The sequence below is a fragment of the Cotesia typhae genome, unplaced genomic scaffold, assembly GCF_013202065.1.
Source record: "Cotesia typhae breed Kobodo isofemale line unplaced genomic scaffold, CoteBio_Ctyphae contig_413, whole genome shotgun sequence".
NCBI classification, from domain to species: Eukaryota; Metazoa; Arthropoda; class Insecta; order Hymenoptera; family Braconidae; genus Cotesia; species Cotesia typhae.
The window spans coordinates 691,177-712,676 of record NW_027423750.1 but is presented as its reverse complement, the minus strand read 5'-3'; the positions used below and the strand labels follow the sequence as shown (position 1 = coordinate 712,676).

Sequence of the window (21,500 nt, the reverse complement as noted above, 5' to 3'; positions counted from 1 at the left end):
AGTAATTTTGTACTTTACCGACTGGCGCTAGTGTGCAAAATAACAAAAGACAACCTTAAAATTTTTGGCAGTTACTTTTTGACAGCTGTGTTAATGTTATGAAAAATAATGGCCAGGCATTATAAAAGAAAAAAAAATTCTAGTTTTACATCTTCGGCTTTGAAAAATAATAATAATAGAAAATTGAATAATTATTATTCACGTTTTAACAAAAATAAAAAAAATTATTGTAAAAATTCAGAATCACAGTAAGTTTTATTTTATTTTACTGAAATTTAAAAACAGCTGATTATTTTTAGATTTTTTTTTTATAATATTTAATTTAGCTGTCACTTGACAATTTTTTAATTTTCTTTAAAAAAAAATTTGTTAATTTTTTTTAACAAATTACTTTTAAAAAAATTGCGATTTCAATTTTTTAAAATTTCTACATGGCAATTTATTTTTTGTAATAATATATTTGTTAAAAAATTATTAAATGTTTGTTAAATTAATTTTCATAAAAATTACCAAATATTTAATAATTTATAGAATTTTTTTAAGAAATAAATTAATGCAAAAAAAATTAGATAAAAAAATTGACATGTAGAAATTTAAAAAAATAAAAAAAGCAATTTCTGAAAATAATTTTTTTATATTTAATTTATTTTATAAGAAAAATTAAAAAAATACTCAAGTGTGTAACAATAATTTCAGTGTCAATTTTTTTTCCTATAATTTCCTTCTTTTATTTTATTTTATTTTTATTAAAAAAAATTTTTTTTTTTTTCAATTATAAATTTAGAATTATTTTAAAAAATCTAAAAAATTATTTACTGACTTTTTATAATTGTTTTAGACATAATCATCCATACGCAACGCGATCTAAAACATCAAGCACAGATTTGCAACAAAATATTAACCAAAATAATAATAAAAAAAAAAAATCAGATGGAACTATTATTTATTTAGGCGCTTACCGAAAAGTTCCTAGATTAATTGATCTTGAAACGAGCATGGAGTGTGATAATAATAATAATAATAATAATAATAATAATAATAATAATAATAATAATAATAATAATAAGCACATTAATGAAGAAAAATTATTCAAATTGGAGCCGGTAATTTATTAATAATTATTTTTAATTAATTAATAATTATTTTTAATTTGTTAAGAAGAAAATAAAATTTTTTTTAATTATTACAGATAGTGTTTTTAAACAGAAATTAATAAAATTAATTATTCTGGGTGAAGCGCTGAATTTTAATTGGTATGTAAACAGAAGTAAGATAATTAATGGAAATAAAATCATTACCTGCAATGGCTTCTATTTCTATTTTACCTTGCCGCATTAATTTTAGCTCCCGTTTTTCATCCTCGTCGTAGTACGAGCGTTTCTCCAGTGCGTCTAATTTTTTAGAGTCGTTGGGAGTCAGTGGCAATTTTTCTACAAAGTAAATTGACATTTCTGAGGGATAAACTCCGATCCATTTGACTTTGGAACACTGCAGTTCCATTCGTTCCCACCATAAATTCAATGATCCGTATCTATTGAAAAAAAAAATAGATAATAGTTGAGAAAAATTGAAAATTTAGCCAAAATTAGCACTTTAAACTTTTAAAAACTACAAATAAATTTGAAAACTTTTTTTTTGGAGTTTAAATTTAAATTTTGGCTAAAAAATGGGAGATAGGGCAAAATTGACAAGGACCTTTTTTGTGGATAATTTAATTTTCTATAAAAAAGATCTCTTATGATTTTTTTTTTATTTTCAATATTTTAGCCAAAATTAGCATTTTAAACTTTTGGAAACTTCGGATAAGTTTCAATACTTAATTTTTGGAGTTTAAATTTAAATTTGGAAGAAAATATCAGAGATAGGGCAAAATTGATAAGGACCTTTTTAATAGGAAATTAAATTTCCTATAAAAAAGGTTTCTTATCATTTTTTCATATCTTCAATATTTGACCGATAATTTTGAATTGTAACTTAAAAATTCAAAATTTCAATAAAATATCATTCTTTAAATTATAAATAATAATAAAAACTTACTTGTATGTCGACATAATTTCAAATCCATGAGGATTGCAATCAACCAGGACAAACACAGGCAACTCCAATTTATCAACGAGCATCTTGACAAAAATCCTAGTCGCAGTATCAGGATACCCTTTTCCAGTGATCAAAATAGCGTCCAATTTTTTCGGACACCCTTCACCCAGCAATTTATTAAAAACAGCTTCTTTTTCCACAACAATAATAACTTTAGCTTCCGTTTCAATGGCCACCAACTGTCCCATATGATTGGCCATTATTTGCGGCACCAAACAGCCTCCGACTGCATCGCAGTCAATTTTCTCGTCGTTTTCAAACATCAGCTTCAAGTTTCCAGCTACTAATCCTTTTACCGCAGCAACTAATCCCATTTCCCAGGTCGGAGAAGACAACAACTTAGCGACGCTTCTGATTTGATAATTTACAAGTTTTTCATTTTCAAACAACGTCGATTGCTCGGACTTAAGTTCGTAGTACAAAGAACGACTTGTTTGAATTTTTTTGTTCATCAAAAGCTTGTAGACTTTTGATAATATTATTGTCATCCGAACCAACTGAATGCGGCTTCGTTCTTTGGAAAAATCTAGGATTGATTCTGTTTGCGATCCACTGGGACCAATTTGATCTTCGTTTTCATTGATATTATTTTTTAACAATTCTTCTTCTTCATCTTCAAGATCATCCTTGTCTTCAGTGTCTTCATTTGCTGGAGGGAAAGATTCTGGAGTGTTTGCTTCTGGGTTACATCGCTGGTAAGATATTTTTGGAAGTTCTGAATTGCAGATTTGATTTATTATTACTAGAATTAATTCTTCTATTTTTTTTATTAATTGTTCTCTGAAAAATAATTAAATTTTATTAGAAAAAAAAATTTAGAAGGATTTATTAATTATTAATAATTTAATTTATTAAATTTTAATAAATATTTATTTATAAAAGTTGATGAAGCTTATTAATTATAAAAAAATCCTTCTATCATTTTAATAATAAAATTATAAGTTTAATTAATTTATAATAACTTACTTTTTTGGAGTAGGATCAATTATAGAGATCTCTACGCGTTTCTTCAACATTTTAGCACCAAAAATCTGCAATAATAAATTTAAAAAAATGATAAATTGACCCATAAAAAAATAATTTAGGCTAAAGAACGTTCCCTTAGTATATATAGTAGACTCCACAAGTATTCCGTAGTAAAATAATAAAAAAAAAAAAAAAAATAAAATAAAATACATAGACACTCGTATCAAGTAGCTAAATCTTGAAGGTACAAGAGTCTGTACGTCCCGCTGTGCATTTGTGAGTATGAAACTTTACTCTCTTTATTCAACACACCACTTATGTTTGCACACTATACAGACTATTGTTACACTTTTCACATAATAATATACATTTCGCTCGGGATTGTCTTAATATTCTTCTTTGAGGAGATAAAATTGACAAACTTATTTTATTTATCAATATAATAACAATTAATAATAAATTTTTGATATTACAGCAAAAATATTGGCTGTATAAAATCATGAGACATTTTTTGTACAAAATTAAATTTCCTACTTTAGTTTAAAAATTTTTTTCCAAGACCAATATTTTCTTCGTAATATCAAAATTAAAATCATTAATTTCGATAAGGCTAAAATCTAATGATTTATAATTTGTTTTATTTATCCGAAATATTTTTTAGGGATTTATTGTAGAATATCAGTTAATATATACGAGTCGTTAATTAGAGGTCTACACTGTATTTTAATTGTTAATTAAAAGGATGTAATTAGGTGGATGTAAATGTAAACTTTTTGACAGATTAAACAGTTAAATAATATTATGTGTGTTGACGGTTAATGTGTTTGTGTATATTTATGTAGCAAGCTTCATCGGCTGTCTTCTACTTCGGTCAACAAATCAACCAAAATAGTTTTTATTATATTAAATAAAATAATAAATATTTTAAAAGATTATTTATTACAGTATCTACTGTAATAATATAAAAATTATTTAAAATAGAAAGGTCTTGTACTTAGAAATAATATTTTATATCGTTAATAATTTTTTTAAAAAATCGCTAAAGGGTTTTTAATTTTTAAAAAAATTACTTATTAAATTTAAAAAATATCAATTTTTATCTACTACTATTAAGTCTCACGCATGAACACGTCCTCAAATATTTCGTTTGCATCTATTAAGACACCCTAAGGATTTAAAAACATAAAAGGATAAAATGGTAATAATGGGGATAGTATTACATTGTGCAACAAGTATACATTTTGAAAACAGCTCTAAGAAGGTACTTCAAATCTTAAACCTTCAAATAGCCCGTATATAAATTTTACACTCTATTAATATTATTCCGAATCCAATTGATGATTTATATTCTTCTGTAATCGTCCTTACAAATAATAATAACAATAATAAAATTTATTTTTATTTATTATTCATCGACGGAGATTGACATTCTCACTTTTTATAAATTCCAAGGATTTTATTCTAGAGAAAAAAATTTATTTGATCGGATTTAAAGTGAAATTTGAATATTTATTTTCTTGATATCGAATTTCTGATATAAAATTTATATTTAAACTCTTTGCAGTTCGAAGTGAATTTAAAAATTCGCAGCGGGGTTTTTCCGTGTACAAAAAAGTGAACAAATTTGATGAAATCTGAGGTTGGGTAAAAAGTAGATAAAATCAAATTTGCTCAAACACTAGGAGGTAAAATACGTTTTAGTCATTGTGAATTTTATAAATAAAATTTTGAAAATAAATATCAGTGAAAAACAATAGAAGAAAATAATAATAATAGTAATGGAGCATTTATCGAGTGCACTTATAGAGTACCGCAATTTTTGTATGGGGTTTTATTTGGGAAGCAGGAACAAGTTATTGTATCGACCGCTGTGTTCACACACTCGTAAAAAATATTAAACGATGAGAATACGTTACTTGTATAATAATGATAAAAAAAAAAAAAAATTGGTGACATAAGTCAAATGATGGATTTTTTAGTTTTTAAATTGCCGTACTTGACGGCATATAAGTGACTTGGGAAAAGTTTTTTAACTTTTATCTAACCTTTATTTAAAATTATTAAATAAAATTTATTTTTTCGATCAATAATTTTTCTCTTGAATTTTTTAATTAACACAAAGGTCGAAGGCATCATCCTCTATAATTTTTATCCAAAAAAATTTTTCTAAGTCTGATAAATTTCGAATTATTTAAAAAAAAAAAACATTAAAAACTGCAAATAATTTTTTTAAAGCGTAAAAAAAATCTTGTTAACGATATGTCGATACAAGACTCCTGAAACCGATTATCCCGGCACCGGTTATCCCCAAGGGCCTCGTGGTCCGTCAAGTAAAAGCCGCGGCCTGATCATGAAACGTATACTCAGCTCTTGAATGAACAACTTTTTTGTTTTTATTTTTAACACACTTACAATTCGCTTTAAAGTCTTACTTTTAGTAGTCCGGCCTCGCTCCTCGTAAATCGGGACTACCGCGTGATTTACGATTATTTTCACATTATCTTTTGATGGAGACTACTTTTTAAAATCTTAAATTCTCGAGCGTAATCAATCGAAATAATTAAAAAGGAAAAAACGAGCTTGGATGTGTCGTAATATATACTTGACAGTGAAATTAAAACTATAAATTATTTAGACATGTTATTTAACCAATAAATAAATTCTCAAATTGTTTGAAAAATAAAAAAAAAAAAAAAAAAATAGTTATTAACCAGAAGCTGAGGATAATTTATTAAACAAGTTAACTAGCTTCCTCTTTATAATATATCTCAGAGTGATTTTAGCTCCCGTTGAGCTTTAAGATCTTTCGCTGTTAAATTACTAGCTGGATAAGACTTTGTTTTAATACATTACTCCACCCAGAGGCGATGAATTACGAGAATACCAATAAATATAACAAAGTATCGGTACATTCCGTGTCCTTGCTGTCGATACTTATCATCGCTGTACCTTCAAACTATACTTTGATTACTTTCAATGCTAAAATATATAAAAGTTACTAAAAATAAATTTGTTAATTATTTTTTTAATTGACAGGAGTTCATTTTTGTCTAATAGTTAAAATCCTTATTTATCTAAACTAGTGAAGTTTAATTTATTCTTCACAATTTATTTTAAATTAAAATAATAAACGAATCTAAAATTTTGAGCGTTAACATATCGCTTTTTGATACAATTTTGGCTCTATCATTCAAACAAATTAACGGATGAAAAAATGTTCCCTACAAAACTTGTACAAAACACCATACTCTACAATTTCTATTCAAAAAAATTTTTTTTAAATCTCAAAAATTTTGAGTAATTTTGAAAAAACTGAAAAAACTAAAAAATTCAGCTATTTTTGATACAACAGCTTGCTCTATCATTCAAACAAATTGACGGATAAAAAAATACTCCCTACAAAACTTGTACAGAACACCATACTCTACAATTTTTATTCCGAAAAGTTTTTTGTAAATCTTATAAATTTTGAGTTATTTAAAAAAAACTTTGAAAACTGAAAAATTTTTAATTCCAAAAAAAATGAATTCAAAATTTTCAACCCTGTAGATAATTTTAATAAGGCAAAAAAATAAGTTTACAATAAGAAAAAGAGTGTTGTGGTTAATATACAGTTGTAAGAGCGTATATTTGCTTGCCCATCTGCGGCAGTTGCAACCGTGCGTGGTTTAAAACCGATTGTTTTATAGTTTATAAAATAGAAAAATTTTCCTGCAGCTGCATATCAAGCAGACATCATGAGTCCCTATAAATAAATTTTAAATAATAATTATCAAACTATTTTATTATTTCCAGTAACAAAAACGATCCTTTTAATTAAATTATAACGGCAATTATTGCAATTAAAATATCTTGTAAAAATTTTTTTGCTTCAACTGAAATAATACAGACATTAAGATTTAAAAGGGCGAAATAAATAAATAATTGGTTTAAAATCAAGTCTCACCTCAAGGCAACAATATAAAAGAGTTGTAATATATTTATATTGACATTACACACGTGATAATTCTTGAGCAATTTTGTATCAAACAGTAATTTAACGAGACAAGAGCAGATGCATAAAAAAATTTTTTTAAATAATAATTTGATTGTTTATTTTTTTAATGTCTCTCTCGTATTTGGACTTGGAGTATGCGTTGTAAATTGACAAGTATGCATTATAAATGTATCAAAATTTCCGGTATGTCGATGAACGTAAATGTTAAATATGTAATTAGTATTTAAAGCCGGTTTTGCGGGCATATAAAAGCTTGTTAAATTTATAAAAATATATCCCTTAAATAATTATCTGTTTGCAGATTTTATTTATGTACAGTTTGACTTTGAGTACTTATTAAATTTTTATCTATCTTTTTATAACTTGACACGGGCGAATTTTTCATGATCAAATATATTTTTTAATGTGAAAATAAGAATTAAATTTATTAATATTAAAAATAAATTGTGTCAAGTGTTAAATAACTCAAATTATAATTTAAGAGAAAAATTCTTGATTTAAGAAATTGTAATTAAAATAAATTTTATTTAATAATTTTAAAGTCAATCGTACTTTGCCCGAGAAAAAAATATCAAAAACAAATAAAACACCAACAAAATACAATTGTTTTTTAACTTTATAAATATTTGACTAATCAACTCCAGACAGAGACACTTTTTTGGACTTAAAAAACTAAGTCGAATGCCGCCAAGCAAGTCTAAATCGAACGACAAGTACAAAAATTCTAGCCAATTTTTAATTTATACTCCTTTTTTTGAGATAACTTTTAAATTCTTCGATCCATCGACTCAACAGCTAATAAACTATTTTTTTAATTAAAAAAATAGCCTCGAATGCCGGCAAGCAAATCAAAATCGAGCGCAAAAAAGTTACAGCCATTTAAAAATTTCTCAATTCTTTTTTTTTTTATATAAATTTATAATTTTTTCCTAAAAAATCCATCGAAAGATTTTCTTGAAATTTTAACCAATTTAAAGAAATTCTTCTCAACATTTTGCAATTTAAATTTATTTATTTCTAAACAATAAATAACTCCTTGCTGCCCTCGTGCGTCAGCACACACTCTCTGCTCATTGCGCCAACCTTCCCACTCAATGAATAGTTAAAAATATCATCGACAGGTGGCTTAAAAAATTTTTCTAATGCAATTTTTCAATACAAATATTTTTTTAATGTATTTTAAATTAAAAAATTATATCTATTTTTCAAAATACTCATTGCTAATATTTTACAGCTTTTCGAGTGTTTTTATTAAAGAAATTTCTTTAGAAAATGCAATTATATAAAATAATTTTTTTTAGTGTTAAATTTTGAAAAAAAATAATAAATTTTCATAGAACTAAAAAAAAAAATAGACATATAACCGCAATATGAAATTTCAAGGGCTTATGACATAAACGAACGTTACATCGTCCATTGTTGTCTATTATATACATTGTACTTCATACTACAGAGTGGTGGGTGCGATCACTCAAAGGATTATATTATTGTTATATAATAAAAGCAGACAAATGTCAAAGGGTTATTTAAGATTATTCAGATCACGAGTATTTGATTTTATTTCAATGTAATACTGACGTATATAGCTCCTTCAACGGTCCCCAAGCGATGATTTGCGTGAAAATTAATCCCCGAAAATTTATTTATAATTTTGTTGTATTTTTCGAATTTTTTTTTATCCTAAAATCTGAAAATTTTATCAAGACAAGATTAAGTCTCGGCAGTGACTGTTATCGAGGACTTAACGATGATCCCTCGACCTAAAGAGCACATAAGAAGAGCACACGGGAGATAGACCGATTGTTCTTCATCCCGCACAGTGTTAATCCACGTTAAGCTCAGCTTTATTCCGTATATCGGTATCATCGATTCAAGTGCCCAGTAACTAATTTCGTGATAACGATTATTGAGAGAAAAATATAAATTACTTTTGCTGATAATAAATTACACGCTTTAAACGTTTCAGCAAATATTATAAAATTATTCTTACGAGATTTTTCGATTAAATATTTTATATTTTACCGGATACATCTTTCACACAGAGTGTCTTTTACGATTTTATCCCGATAACACTTTGATTCAAATGACCTTCATAACTTCCGCCAATATTTTTTAATGGAACGATATATTTGTGAGTAAATACGATATTTTTTTTTATTCAATGGGATTGTTATTTTTAATTGGTTTTTTTTTTTGGAATCTTGACACTATATTGCGTAATTTAAATTATAATAATTTTTTTTAACTTTTAAAAACTACTATTAAGTTCAAAAATTTCATTTTTAAAGTTTAAATTTAAATTTTGGCCAGAAAATCAAAAATAAAGCAAAATTGAAAGGAACCTTTTTTGTAGATAATTTAATCCTCTATAAAAAAGGTATCTTATTGATTTTTTTTTATTTCCAATATTTTAGCCAAAATTAGCATTTTAAACTTTTGGAAACTTCGGATAAGTTTCAATGCTTTATTTTTAGAGTTTAAATTTAAATTTTGGAGAAAATATCAGAGATAGGGCAAAATTGATAAGGACCTTTTTGGTAGGAAATTAAATTTTGCATGAAAAAGGTTTCTTATGATTTTTTTTTTATTTTCAATATTTGGCCCGAAATTTTGAATTGAAACTCAAAAAAAAATAATTTTGCTTTTACTAAAAATTTTAATTCAAAATTTATATGTTGCATAATATAAATCTAAATTTAAAGGCAATACAATAACATTTATAAATCATAGAAAAAAAGAATAAAGATTGATGTAAGCTGTCAAACATTCGGTCCCTCGGACATAGAATTGATGAAATCCCTTTCAATAAAAGAGGCAAAGTTAAAAATTCTCCAAAAAAAAAAAAAAATATTTTTTTGTCAAAGGTTATCAAATCAATGAAACCTTTGATATTATAACTAAATATCCAGACTATTGGTTCTTTATTGACCATAAGTCCATTATTATAAATCTAGCTTTTCTCCAAAAAATAAAAAATGCATCATTTATAAAATTAATAATATTTATAATAATAATAAATTATTAAGTTGAGATGTTAAGAGATACTTTAATGCTAAAAAAGCATTTAAAAAAAAAAAAAATACTTTTTTATACTCGATTTAATTATTTTCACTGATTCTGAAGTAAAACAAGTCTGATCAATAATCAGTGATCTCGTTTTATCGATGTCCTCGAATAAGAGCCCACGCGACTGTAATAATGTTTACAGTTTATAAATTCCTCAAATAATTATCATTCAATACTTGTTAAAATCTTGTTTTATATTAACGATTTACGATTAACGAATAAATATCTCCATCTACATTTATATAATCATAATAATGATAATAATATTTAAGTTTGAGTAGAAAAACTCCCGCGGAAAAAATCACTCACATTTGTGAGCTGGTTATTTTTAATTATTATTTTTAAAAGCAACTTTCAAGCCGTCAAAAAAGTAACAGGTTTTAACAATTATAATTTTATGGTTAATAATTAATGGGAAATTTTTTATATTACGGCGAATATATTGGTCATATAAAAATTTTTTCAAAATTAAATTTTCTATAAAAAAGGTTTCTTATAATTTTTTTTTTATTTTTGATATTTTACCCAAAATTTTGAATTTAAACTTAAATATTCAAAATTTAAATAACTAAAATTTTATTTTTTATAAATAAATATTTTTTCAAATAAAAGAATGAAAAAAAATTCACTTGATACATCAAAAATAATAAAAAAAAAAAAAAAAAAAAAAAACTGACGATTTTTATATTGTCACAAATTTTGATTTTGATAGATTGAGTTACATAAAATAAAATAATTTAAAAGCTAAAATTCAATATTTAAATATCTTTCAAAAATTTCCATAGAAAAATGTTTATCTTCATACGATACTTTATATATATATATATATAAATTTTATTGTAAAAAACTAATCTTTCAGAACATTTAACACTCTGCATTAAATGATACTATTTAATTTTATTATATGAAATAAAAACTAATATCCACGAAATTTATAACTCCCACGACTATAAAGTCTTCTTGAACATCCTCACATTTTTTATATCTTTCTAAAAAAAAAATCCTCGAACAAGTGAAGCTTTCTTACACCCAGTGATCGATCACTAATTTTTTATCCCCACAAAATTTTAACATTGATCAAAAAAAAAGTGTAAAGAAAAAGAATCAGAAGCCAAAGAATAAAAAGAGCCATTTCACAGTCTACCCTACACGGACATTACTTATATTAGTAAAAAAAAAAAAAAAAAAAAAAAAAAAATACGTCTTGATCAATAAAAGGCAATAATCAATAAAAAATTTATTAAATATAAATATAGAATCTTTTTTTTTATAATTATTTTATAAGTAAATTAAAATCAATAAATAATAAACACACTGTTATTATTTTTTGCTCAAGGAAACTAAAGATAAAAACTTTCCCTTTAATTTAAGTTTTTTTTAACAAGTCATTTTCATCAGAAATAACTTGTTGCCAAAAAAAGAAAACAAAGCTTATATTAAGGTCCTTATAAATTTTACTCTATCTCTCCAAAATTTTCTCCAAAATTTAAATTTAAACTCCAAAAATTAAGTATTGAAATTTATCCATAGTTTTGAAAAGTTTAAAGTGCTGTTTTTGGCTAAAAAATTTGAAATAAAAAAAAATTTAATGATTAATGGAAATATTTAATAGATTATTTAAATTTTAAAAATTTTTTTTTCCAAAAATAATTTTTTTATTCTTAGAATAATCGATTGTTAATAAATTAAAATTGAGATTCTGACAGATGTTGATGAATATTGTCCTAGTTATCCTGAATTAGAGATGACACCCGTGATATTGCGTTATTAATGTATTTTAACACACCAGTCGAATTCTACAAACAATAAAAAAATCCCGAGCCCAAAACATGCCCAAAAACTTTCTTCTTTCTTTGAAAATTTAACCGAGACCTCCCACTTGCCAGAAAATAAATTGAGATTTTAATCTCACCATTTTTATAAAGAAAAAAAAAAAAAAAAAAGTCCTTTCTTTTCCATAAATATTTTCGGACACTTTAGTCCTCACTGGCACGTGCTCGTTTCTGATAAATAAATAAATGTGTAAAAGATAGTGAGATAGGGTATTTTATTGAAGATGAATCATTTAATTGATGAAATGATAAATTAAACGTCAGTTGTAATAATTACATGTCGTGACAATAGACATTAGGAGAAATTTATATATATATATATATATATAATACGTAAATGTATGTATAGGTATGTACCAAACAAAATTACTGTAGATGATGGTCACGGTTTTAAAATTTAGTGGGTCTTTTTTGCATAGGGGAAGAATTTTTAGGGCTTTTTTCTGAGGGGGCGTTTAAGTAAGTGTTGATGATACACGTGATAAATAGTGTATCAAATTATATGTACAACATTTGGTGGCATGAAGGTACCAGTTTATGATTTTAATTGTTTTATATCTGATCATACATTTATACTCTTTTTTATTTCTTTCAAATAAAAATAATAATAATAAAAAATCAATAAAAAATAAGGTTAACGCCCCAATTATTGAAACTATAAAAAGCAAAATTATTATTTAATTTTTTTTAAGCAATCAAATATCAATATCGTTGAATTTTGTTTGCGGTAATGTCTCAAGTAATGTTTTTACTAATCAATTTCTTTTTTTAAAATGATAATCACTGATATTTACTAATTAATTTTAAATAATTAAATAGAGTATCCGGATACACCAATTATTGACAGGTTAAAAAACTGATTGATCCTAATTATTGACATGCCTTAGCCTCAATTATTGACACCTATACTGCGCATGCGTCGAATCATCTGCTTATTCTTATTTATCGAAAGTTATTATTAAAGTTTATTAATAATAATTTCCATAAATGATTAATTACTTTTAAAAATATAAAAATTAATTTATTTAATCAGAAGATTTCAAACTCTTACAGTTCATTTTTTTAGATTAAAGTAAAAAAAAAAGGCGTGATAGCGCTGTCGGCTGGCTGTCAATATGAGATTCAACTTAAAAATTATCAACTAGTTATTGACACCCATTATTTAAATATTATAAGGCATACAATTAATTTCGATTATTCAATTTTATAAATTTTTCATATATTGTTAATTAAAAAAAAAAAAAAAAAAAAAGATCATATAATTAGATGAAGAAATTAATTTAAACTCGGCATTTAAAAAAAATCCTTTTCTAACCAAAGTTGTTAAGAAAATAGACGCTCGTAAGCTGGTTTGATGAACTGGTGCTAACTTTATTTTTTTTTAATAATTAATATTTAATATTTTCAACTGACAGTAATTTTTTTCAATTTTTTAATTAATTAGAATTTAATAAAAATTTATATGATAGTTTTTCTTATTACAGATGATTAAATATATTTAAAAATAATTTCGGGTGTCAATATTTAGACCCCTGTCAATAATTGGAGCTTTTTGAAATAATTTTTATTTTATAAGTTTCTTAATTTTTTTTTATTATAAACATTAAACAAAAAAAAAAAATTATTGAACTATGTTTAACGGTTTTATAAACCGTTGATATATATGTATTAATAAAAGCTGTGAGTAGCTTGTAGTTAACGATTCCTATCTGCAGCTGGGACATTTTTCCTAGAGACCGCAAATGCATACTAAAGGTTGAAATAAAATAAAATAAAATCAAAAGAAAAATAAAAAGATAGTACCTCTAAGGACACAAGAGTTAACTCCGATCAATGTTCTTTGAGCGTGTGCCTGATGTCTGCAATGATTTTTTAACTTTTAAACGCACATCACCTGGCCTCATAATTACGACAAAATATATAATGTACACATGCACTTTCATAAATTTTATATTAATTTTTTTAAAAAATCTCAAATGAATAAAAATATAAAAAGATATTTTTTTTTTTTTTTTTTTTTTTTTTTTTATTGCCAAGTTAAAACTCGAGAGTCTTGACCTCTGGTGACTTTTGTACAAAATCAAAGTTATAAATTGGAAGTTACAAGAAAGAAAGACGTTTATACTTTGTATTGACGCGACAGGCGACAAGCGAGACAGGTTTTAGGTGAATAAAGAAGCTCAGGACCATCTTAGATGTATATATATATGTATGTATTTATAAGTAGGATTTGATATGAATAGAAAGAAAATAGTCGATCAACTTTTCATTCAAAAATAAAGAAAAAAAAAATATTCACACGATAGAATCTTATGGATTTTTAGCACCTGATACTTTTTGATTTATCGTCCTTTTTTTATTTTGTTAAATTGATAAATATTTTTTGGTGGATAAATTGAATTTTAGAAAAAAATTTTATATTCAAAGATCTGTTAAATAGGTTAGAGAATTTTATTAATTTTTTTTTAAATTTGAATTTAAAATTTAGAGAAAGAAATTGATAAAAAATTTTTTTGGAGTGAATTTTATACTCTGTAAGAAAAGTTTCTTAGTATTTTTGACATTTTACCAAAAAAAAAGGCACTTTTAATTTTTTAAAATTACTAATAAGTTCAAAAATTTCAGTTTTGAACTTTAAATTACAATTTTTTCGTTTATTTTTAATATTTTAGCCAAAATTTAATACTTAATTTCAATACTTAATTTTTCGAGTTTAAATTTAAATTTTGAAGAAAATATCAGAGATAGGGCAAAATTGATAAGGACCTTTTTAATAGGAAATTAAATTTTCTATAAAAAAGGTTTCTTATCATTTTTTCGTATCTTCAAAATTTCAACCAAAATTAACAATTAAAATTTTTGGAAACAATGGATAAATTTCAATACTTTATTTTTGGAGTTTAAATTTAAATTTTGGCCGAAAAATGAAAGATAGAGCTAAATTGAATTTAGCTCTTTTTTTTTAGGAAATTAAATTTTCTATAAATAAGGTTTCTTATCATTTTTTTTTATTTTCAATATTTTAGCCAAAAAAAGCATTTTAAACTTTTGAAAACTATGGATAAATTTGAAAACTTAATTTTTTAAGTTAAAATTCAAATTTTGGCCAAAAAATTTATTATTATTTTCAAAACGTTGGATTTTTTTAAACCCAAATAATAATAATAATAATAATAATAATAATAATAATAATAATAATAATAATAATAATAATAATAATCGACAGGATATTAAAAGAAAAAAATAAATTGATAATTGAGTAAATAAAAAAAAGAAAGTATCCTAAAGTCGATTCGAGAATTCGAAATTTCCTACTCATCATCACAGAGGGAGGTCTGGAACATTGCTCGGCACGCGACCACCTCGAGTTATAATCGAGTTTCTGTCATATCTGAGGACATCATCTAATTTTTTGTGATATTATCAACAACTTCAAGTATTATTTGAATCATTTAAAAAAATGTTTTAATAAAAGTTTAAATAGCAAGGAAAGTACTCGCAAACTGCAGGGTCGTGACCGATTAATTTAAAATATTTAAAAAGTAGAAAAGAAAAATTTAATAAAAAATAGTAAATTTAAAATTTATCAATTGAAACAGCATTGAGAATTGAATATTGTAAAAAAAAAAAAAAGAAAAAAAAAAAAGAAAAGAAAAAGTAAAATAAAAATAGAAATAAAAGGCGCGCGCTTTGGCTCGTGCCGTTAATGAACCCGCATATGCTGAACATTGGTACCGTATATATTCTGTACGCTAGAATCAAAAACGATTACTACATATACAGATATATAGACATAGGTATGTAATGAACGTGTTTTAAATACACAATAATCAGTCTTGTATGGCACAAGGCACAAGAAGCAAGGCAGGAGGTGACAAGGTTCTATCTTTTTATTTTTACTACTGGTGTACAGCTGTACTAGAATATATACATTAACATTTATTATTTTTAAGAGAATAAGCCTAGAATTTTTTTTATTTAATTTAAAAATTAAAAAAATAATTTATTTATTAAAGTTTTGAATTTTTACGCTTTAATGAAATATTCTGAGTTTAATATTGAAGATAAAAAAAATCATACCTTATTTTTTGGTAAAAATTTTAATTTAAAATTCAAAAATAAAATTTTTGAACTTATCCATAATTTTTAAAAGTTTAAAGTGCCATTTTTGGGTCAAAATATCAAAAATACAAAAAAATAATGAGATTTTTTTTTTAGAAAATTTAATTTCCTACAAAAAAAAATCCTAATTAATTTTATTATAATTTTAATCCTTAAGCAAGAATTTTTGAAACAAAATTTGAAATTTCACCGTTTTGAATTTATTATTATCAATGTTAGATTTTATACGGCAGGTGAGCGCAAACTCTTCATAAATTCATATATAGATATACAAAAAAACTATAATAAACGATGATAATGTCTGAAACAAACACACATTACGATTATAACATACGGGTTGATTATCTTTGTGACACATTGGACTTTCCATATTATATACTCAGTGTATATCAATATACGATTGTTTCAATTTTCATTTTATCGTAAAATGTAAAAGCTAATGACTCCAGTTATCAATCAGCCACGTGCCAATTTACTTTAAATGTTATAAATTATAGCAGGTGCCAATCGAGCTTTTTAAGATTATAAACTCCGTTGTCATTAAAATATATATTTAGGGGGGAAATATAATAAAAATTAAATCCATATGTGACGGAATTCACCTTCTGACATCAAAATAATTCGTTCCACTTATTGTAGAAAAATCTCTATTTATATTTAATCATTTATTTAAAAGTTATCAATTAAAATTATCACTATTTTTATTTTTATAAAATTGTCTTTAATAAATAAAAAAAAAAAAAAAATTTTTTATTACTAATTTTTCTGAAAAAATCAAAACAATACTGTCAATTATTTTTTTTTCAGCCAAAAATTTTTCAGGCATTGTAATTATATTTCCGAATATTTAAATTACAATTTTTACAATTTTCAAATCTAATTATTTAATTAAATATTCCTGAAATTGTTTTTTAATTTTTTTATTAATTATTAAGCTTTGTAAATTAAATTTACAAATTTTAAAAATTTAATTTTTTTTTTTAATTAAAAAAAAAAAAAAAAAATTAAATTGCAATTTAAATAAAATTTACTAAAAAAAATAATTTTTTAGAGGTATAAAATAAATTTTAAAAAACCATCCCTGTAAAATGGACATCGGCATTTAACATGTATTGAATTACCCACAATAAAAGGATATTGTGTGGTATCCGTTTACCGATGAACAATATATATAGATATAAGGATGTATAGATGGGTAGCGGGCGTACGCGTGCCAAAAATGAAAAAAACCGCAAAAAACTGGTGGGTTGTGTTGTGTTGCGTCTATATATATTTTATACGCCACCCCTTAAATGCAGGGAAGACAATGTCTCATCGTATTTATTTTCCATTCATTATTTTATTTGTTTATTATTATCATCTTATAAAATATAAACCGTTTAACGCTCATCACGCTGACACTTTTTATTTTTACTCCTTTTTTAGACTCATTCATCTTCTTTACATTAAATTCCAAACGTATTACTCACTCTATTTATTAATTTAAAATAATAAATTAAGTTTTTTAATTGATGAATTACGCGGTAAAATTTGGAATTTATTTATTTAGTTATTTTATTTATTTTTTTAATTTTTTGCTCAAGAATTAAAGATAAAAAAAATTTTAATTAATTTTTGAACTCCTGAGAAATAATTTTAAAAATAAAAAAAAAATTTCTAATTTATTATTTAATTATTATATTAATTTTAAATAAATATTTATTTAAATTGATGAATTTACTTGTTGATAATTTTAAATACGGAATAAATTACGCAAAAATCTACATTTGGCAGCATATGGGTATTAAATGGACAATATGGTTGTCAATTATATATAAAATATCGCAAGTATTTTAAATGATAATTAATTAAAAAAAAATGGGGTAAATTTTTGTTAAAAAAATTTCAGAAACTTAAAAATAGGGAATTTTGTCTCCGGCAATAATGCATCAATAGAAAGACGATCTTACACTGTGTATGTGTATACACAGGAGTTTTAGGTATGAAAGGGCGAAAAAAGGAAGGTTGTATAACATAAAAGAATAACCTTTTGTTGTCGTATGGCGTGTGGTATGCACGTCTGTGTCCTGTCGCGAGGATTCATCCTCTTATTCTTTTATTTAGTTAAGTATTTTTCGAGGTCTACCACTTTAAATGCTATAGTATGTTCATTCCTTACAAGTTTTATATTACATGCAATTTTACAATATGTACTCGAATTTATTACGATGTGTGTGGTATTATTATTTTTTATTTTAAAATTAAAAAAAATTTTTGAAACTTCAAATTTCAATTTTTCAGGTTTTAATTTAAAATTCTGAGTTAAATATTGAAAATATATAAAAAAAAAAAAAAAATCATGTCAGACCTTCTTTATAGATAATTAAATTTTTTTTACAATAAATGTCCTTATTAATTTTGTTCTATTTTTTTTCCTTTCTCCAAAATTTGAATTTAAACTCCAAAAATGAAGTTTTCAAAAGTTTAAACTAGAAAATAAAATTTTCTATAAAAAAGGTCAAATAAAAATTTTTCAATTTTTGATCCAGAATTTTTAATTGCAATTAAAAGATTTAAAATTTGAATCACATAATTTTGAATCTAGAAATAAATGATAATAATAAAATTTAAAGCATAGCGCAAACTCAAAGTCTAGACATTGGTATAAAGAAGAGTCCGTAGGCATGTGTAGGCGTAAACAGAAGGACCGAGTTTAAATTATAAGGGCCAGGGGGGAGGGTTCGCCACCAAAAAAGTGATGACGCGCTATAAACGGCAGAGTAACACCAGTTGCTCGAAAAAGTAAAAAAAAAATCCCCTCGTCGTCCGTAATTGCTTCAATTACATATGCTAATTTACTGATTCATCCCTTGTTTATTCAGAAGCAATATATATATATATATACCAATTACTTGACTGATGGACATTTTCATAAATTTTTTATTGACCCTCTGTCGCAGTTATTATCTCTAAAAATAAAACGAGCGTTATGAGGCGTGTTATTTTCTATTTTCCAAGCTTTTTTTTTTTTTTTTACCTTTAATCGTAAACTGTACAAACAAATGAAAAAAATAGTTTTATCATAAATTAACTGTCTATAGCATTGACAGCTAAATCGTTTTTGAACAATAATACACTACTGGGAGGATTGAAACACAGATTAATCGACATGGTGAATCTGTTTATCAGTTTGACGTCATAAACACGCCCCTTGTGGTAGTGAATCCGGTAAATCTGGTGAATCTGGTGCTGCGTATTGTCTCTAACTTGGTGTATAGCTCCACAAAGGCCACAATCGCCACAATACAAAGCCACTTTAGCTCACATCATGTGTATAATTGTCACATTAACCCCTACATACACATACGGAACTTTATTTATATATATTCCGAAAACTCTGTGGTAGATTAGTCAAGATTTTCCACCTGGAGTAATCTACCATTCACACATATATATATTTATAGTCAAAAGTTATCTGATCAAGGCTTATCTATTTGACATTGGATAAATAAATGATTAATGGTGAAGTTTGATTATTGAGAATTAGAATTTTAACAGAAATTTTTCGATACAACAATGATAGAAGGATTTGTTTATATTTAATAAGCTTTATTAACTGTTAAGGTGGAACACCACTGTTAATAAATATTTTTTAACTATTAATAAACTATTAAAAAATTTACTTTCCTCCCAAATAAATTTTTATTGAATGTTAAAAAATATTTATTAAAATTTAATAAATTAAATAATTGTCTTTACATAAATTAAATTATTAAAAGTTAATAAATCCTTCTAGTGTATGCAAATTTTCAAAAACTCTTAAAAATTGCAATGTACAATATAAATTTCCGGTATTTTTCCCATGGTAAGATCAATTCAATATGTGGGTTAATTCTTCCTCACTTAAAGGAGAAGAGTCCATTACACACATGGGGGCACGTTTTAGTACCCATAAAAACACAAGTTACCCCCCAGTGAGATCGGCAATATGTCAGTATAATGTAAAATACTTATCGAGTGGTTTATATATAAATATGTATCACTTTATTTCCAAAGCTAGATACTTGAAAAATTTAATTTGTAAACTGAAAAAAATTTTTTTTTTTTTGAATTGTTGTTTTGAGTTCTTATAAATTATAGAATTAAGTGTTGTCGGTGTTTGAAGAAGAGCAAGTGACGGAGATAAGAACAAAAAAGGCGTGGGGGTGTGAGGGGTGAAACGAACAGTGGATGATATCAAGAGCTGGAGAAAAAGAGAAAGTCTATTAGTCTGGTTGGTCCCTATTATATATACATACAACAAGAGAGTTTAAGTTGGGGTGTCTCTTTGATTGGTGTGGGAAAAGATTCACCGAACATAATAATGTTTTATTTTATTTTTTCTTATATTTTTGATTTCTTCTAACTTATTTACTCTTTAGTAGATTTATTTAATTGTAAAATTATAAATAACAAATTGAAAAATATTTATTTTTATTGAAATTGTGAATTTTTAAGTTTTAATTCAAAATTTTGGGTTAAAAAATGAAAATATAAAAAAATATAATATTAATAATATTAATTAAAGGATTGATGAACTGTTAATAATTTAATTTATTTGAAGATAATTATTTAATTAATAAAAATTAATTATAAATTGTTAATAAATTTTTTTATTAGTTTATATATTTATCAAGACACAACTTTATCCATGTCAGTTAGCATATGTTCCCGTCAGTAGTATAAAATTACCTGAAAGGTCCAATCGATTCAAAGCAGAATCTCCAGTGAGCATGATGCTTCAATGCATCGGCGCAATACAAAAATAACAATAATAAAAGGTTATACCCGAGATTATTAGCTCGAATTGAAATAATTTTGTAGAGAATAAGTATCCGTCACCCCATGACAGGATAACAACAATTGGCTATTCATTTTAGAGAGAATTTGGAGCATCAGGCGCGTGCCAAAACCCAAAACCGCCGCAAACAATATTTTCATTTTTTCTTTTCAATCAGATTTAATCACACACATACAGACAAACTTAATACCGAGTCAAGAATTTTCATTCAATCACTATTATTCAAAATATATTAAGTGTAGATTCACTCGACTTTGGCTCTATACGTTTATTCGAAAAATTATGTATGGCCTCGCATTCACTCGAATCCTTTCGCCTCCTGGGACTTAAAATTTTTTTTAAAGATGCTAATAAATTTTTTTAAGCAAAAATCTATCTTATATTTTACAATAATGATGATAATAATAATAATAATAATAATAATAATAATAATAATAATAATAATAATAATATGGAGTACAGAAGCGTATAAAAGGATTACAGGCTGGATTGTTGACATTAAGGGCACTATTAGGACGTAGTTAGTACAGTTTAGTTAAACTAGTCGATTCTTAAACTCTATTTATTTACTAGGGTGACACCCTATCTCTCCTGTGTTTGA

The 21,500-nt window shown here is 24.9% G+C and overlaps 2 protein-coding genes across 2 annotated transcripts; one reads left to right on the top strand and one right to left on the bottom strand.

Moving 5' to 3' along the window:
• Positions 1 to 104: 104 nt before the first annotated feature.
• LOC141527914 (uncharacterized) lies at positions 105 to 1,304 on the top strand. The gene is made up of 3 exons (XM_074243664.1): positions 105 to 248; positions 839 to 1,103; positions 1,190 to 1,304. The coding sequence occupies exons 1-3, from the start codon at positions 109 to 111 to the stop codon at positions 1,211 to 1,213; spliced, it is 429 nt and encodes a 142-aa protein (XP_074099765.1). The 5' UTR covers positions 105 to 108; the 3' UTR covers positions 1,214 to 1,304.
• On the bottom strand, positions 1,219 to 20,833 carry Mei-w68 (meiotic W68). Its single transcript, XM_074243475.1, has 3 exons — positions 20,791 to 20,833; positions 2,038 to 2,812; positions 1,219 to 1,531 (listed from the first exon to the last, which is right to left on the bottom strand). Exons 1-3 carry the CDS (start codon positions 20,831 to 20,833, stop codon positions 1,219 to 1,221), a joined length of 1,131 nt encoding a protein of 376 aa, XP_074099576.1.
• Positions 20,834 to 21,500: the final 667 nt, after the last annotated feature.

Bases quoted from the DNA above. Each gene is read 5' to 3' on its own strand.
- Mei-w68 (XM_074243475.1), bottom strand. From the start codon at position 20,833: ATGCTCACTGGAGATTCTGCTTTGAATCGATTGGACCTTTCAG. The intron at 2,813-20,790 runs GTAATTTTATAC...TCTGCAATTCAG, and splicing joins GAATCGATTGGACCTTTCAG to AACTTCCAAAAATATCTTAC. The intron at 1,532-2,037 runs GTAAGTTTTTAT...TTTTTTCAATAG, and splicing joins GAAATTATGTCGACATACAA to ATACGGATCATTGAATTTAT.
- LOC141527914 (XM_074243664.1), top strand. From the start codon at position 109: ATGGCCAGGCATTATAAAAGAAAAAAAAATTCTAGTTTTACATCTTCG. The intron at 249-838 runs GTAAGTTTTATT...TAATTGTTTTAG, and splicing joins TGTAAAAATTCAGAATCACA to ACATAATCATCCATACGCAA. The intron at 1,104-1,189 runs GTAATTTATTAA...TAATTATTACAG, and splicing joins AATTATTCAAATTGGAGCCG to ATAGTGTTTTTAAACAGAAA.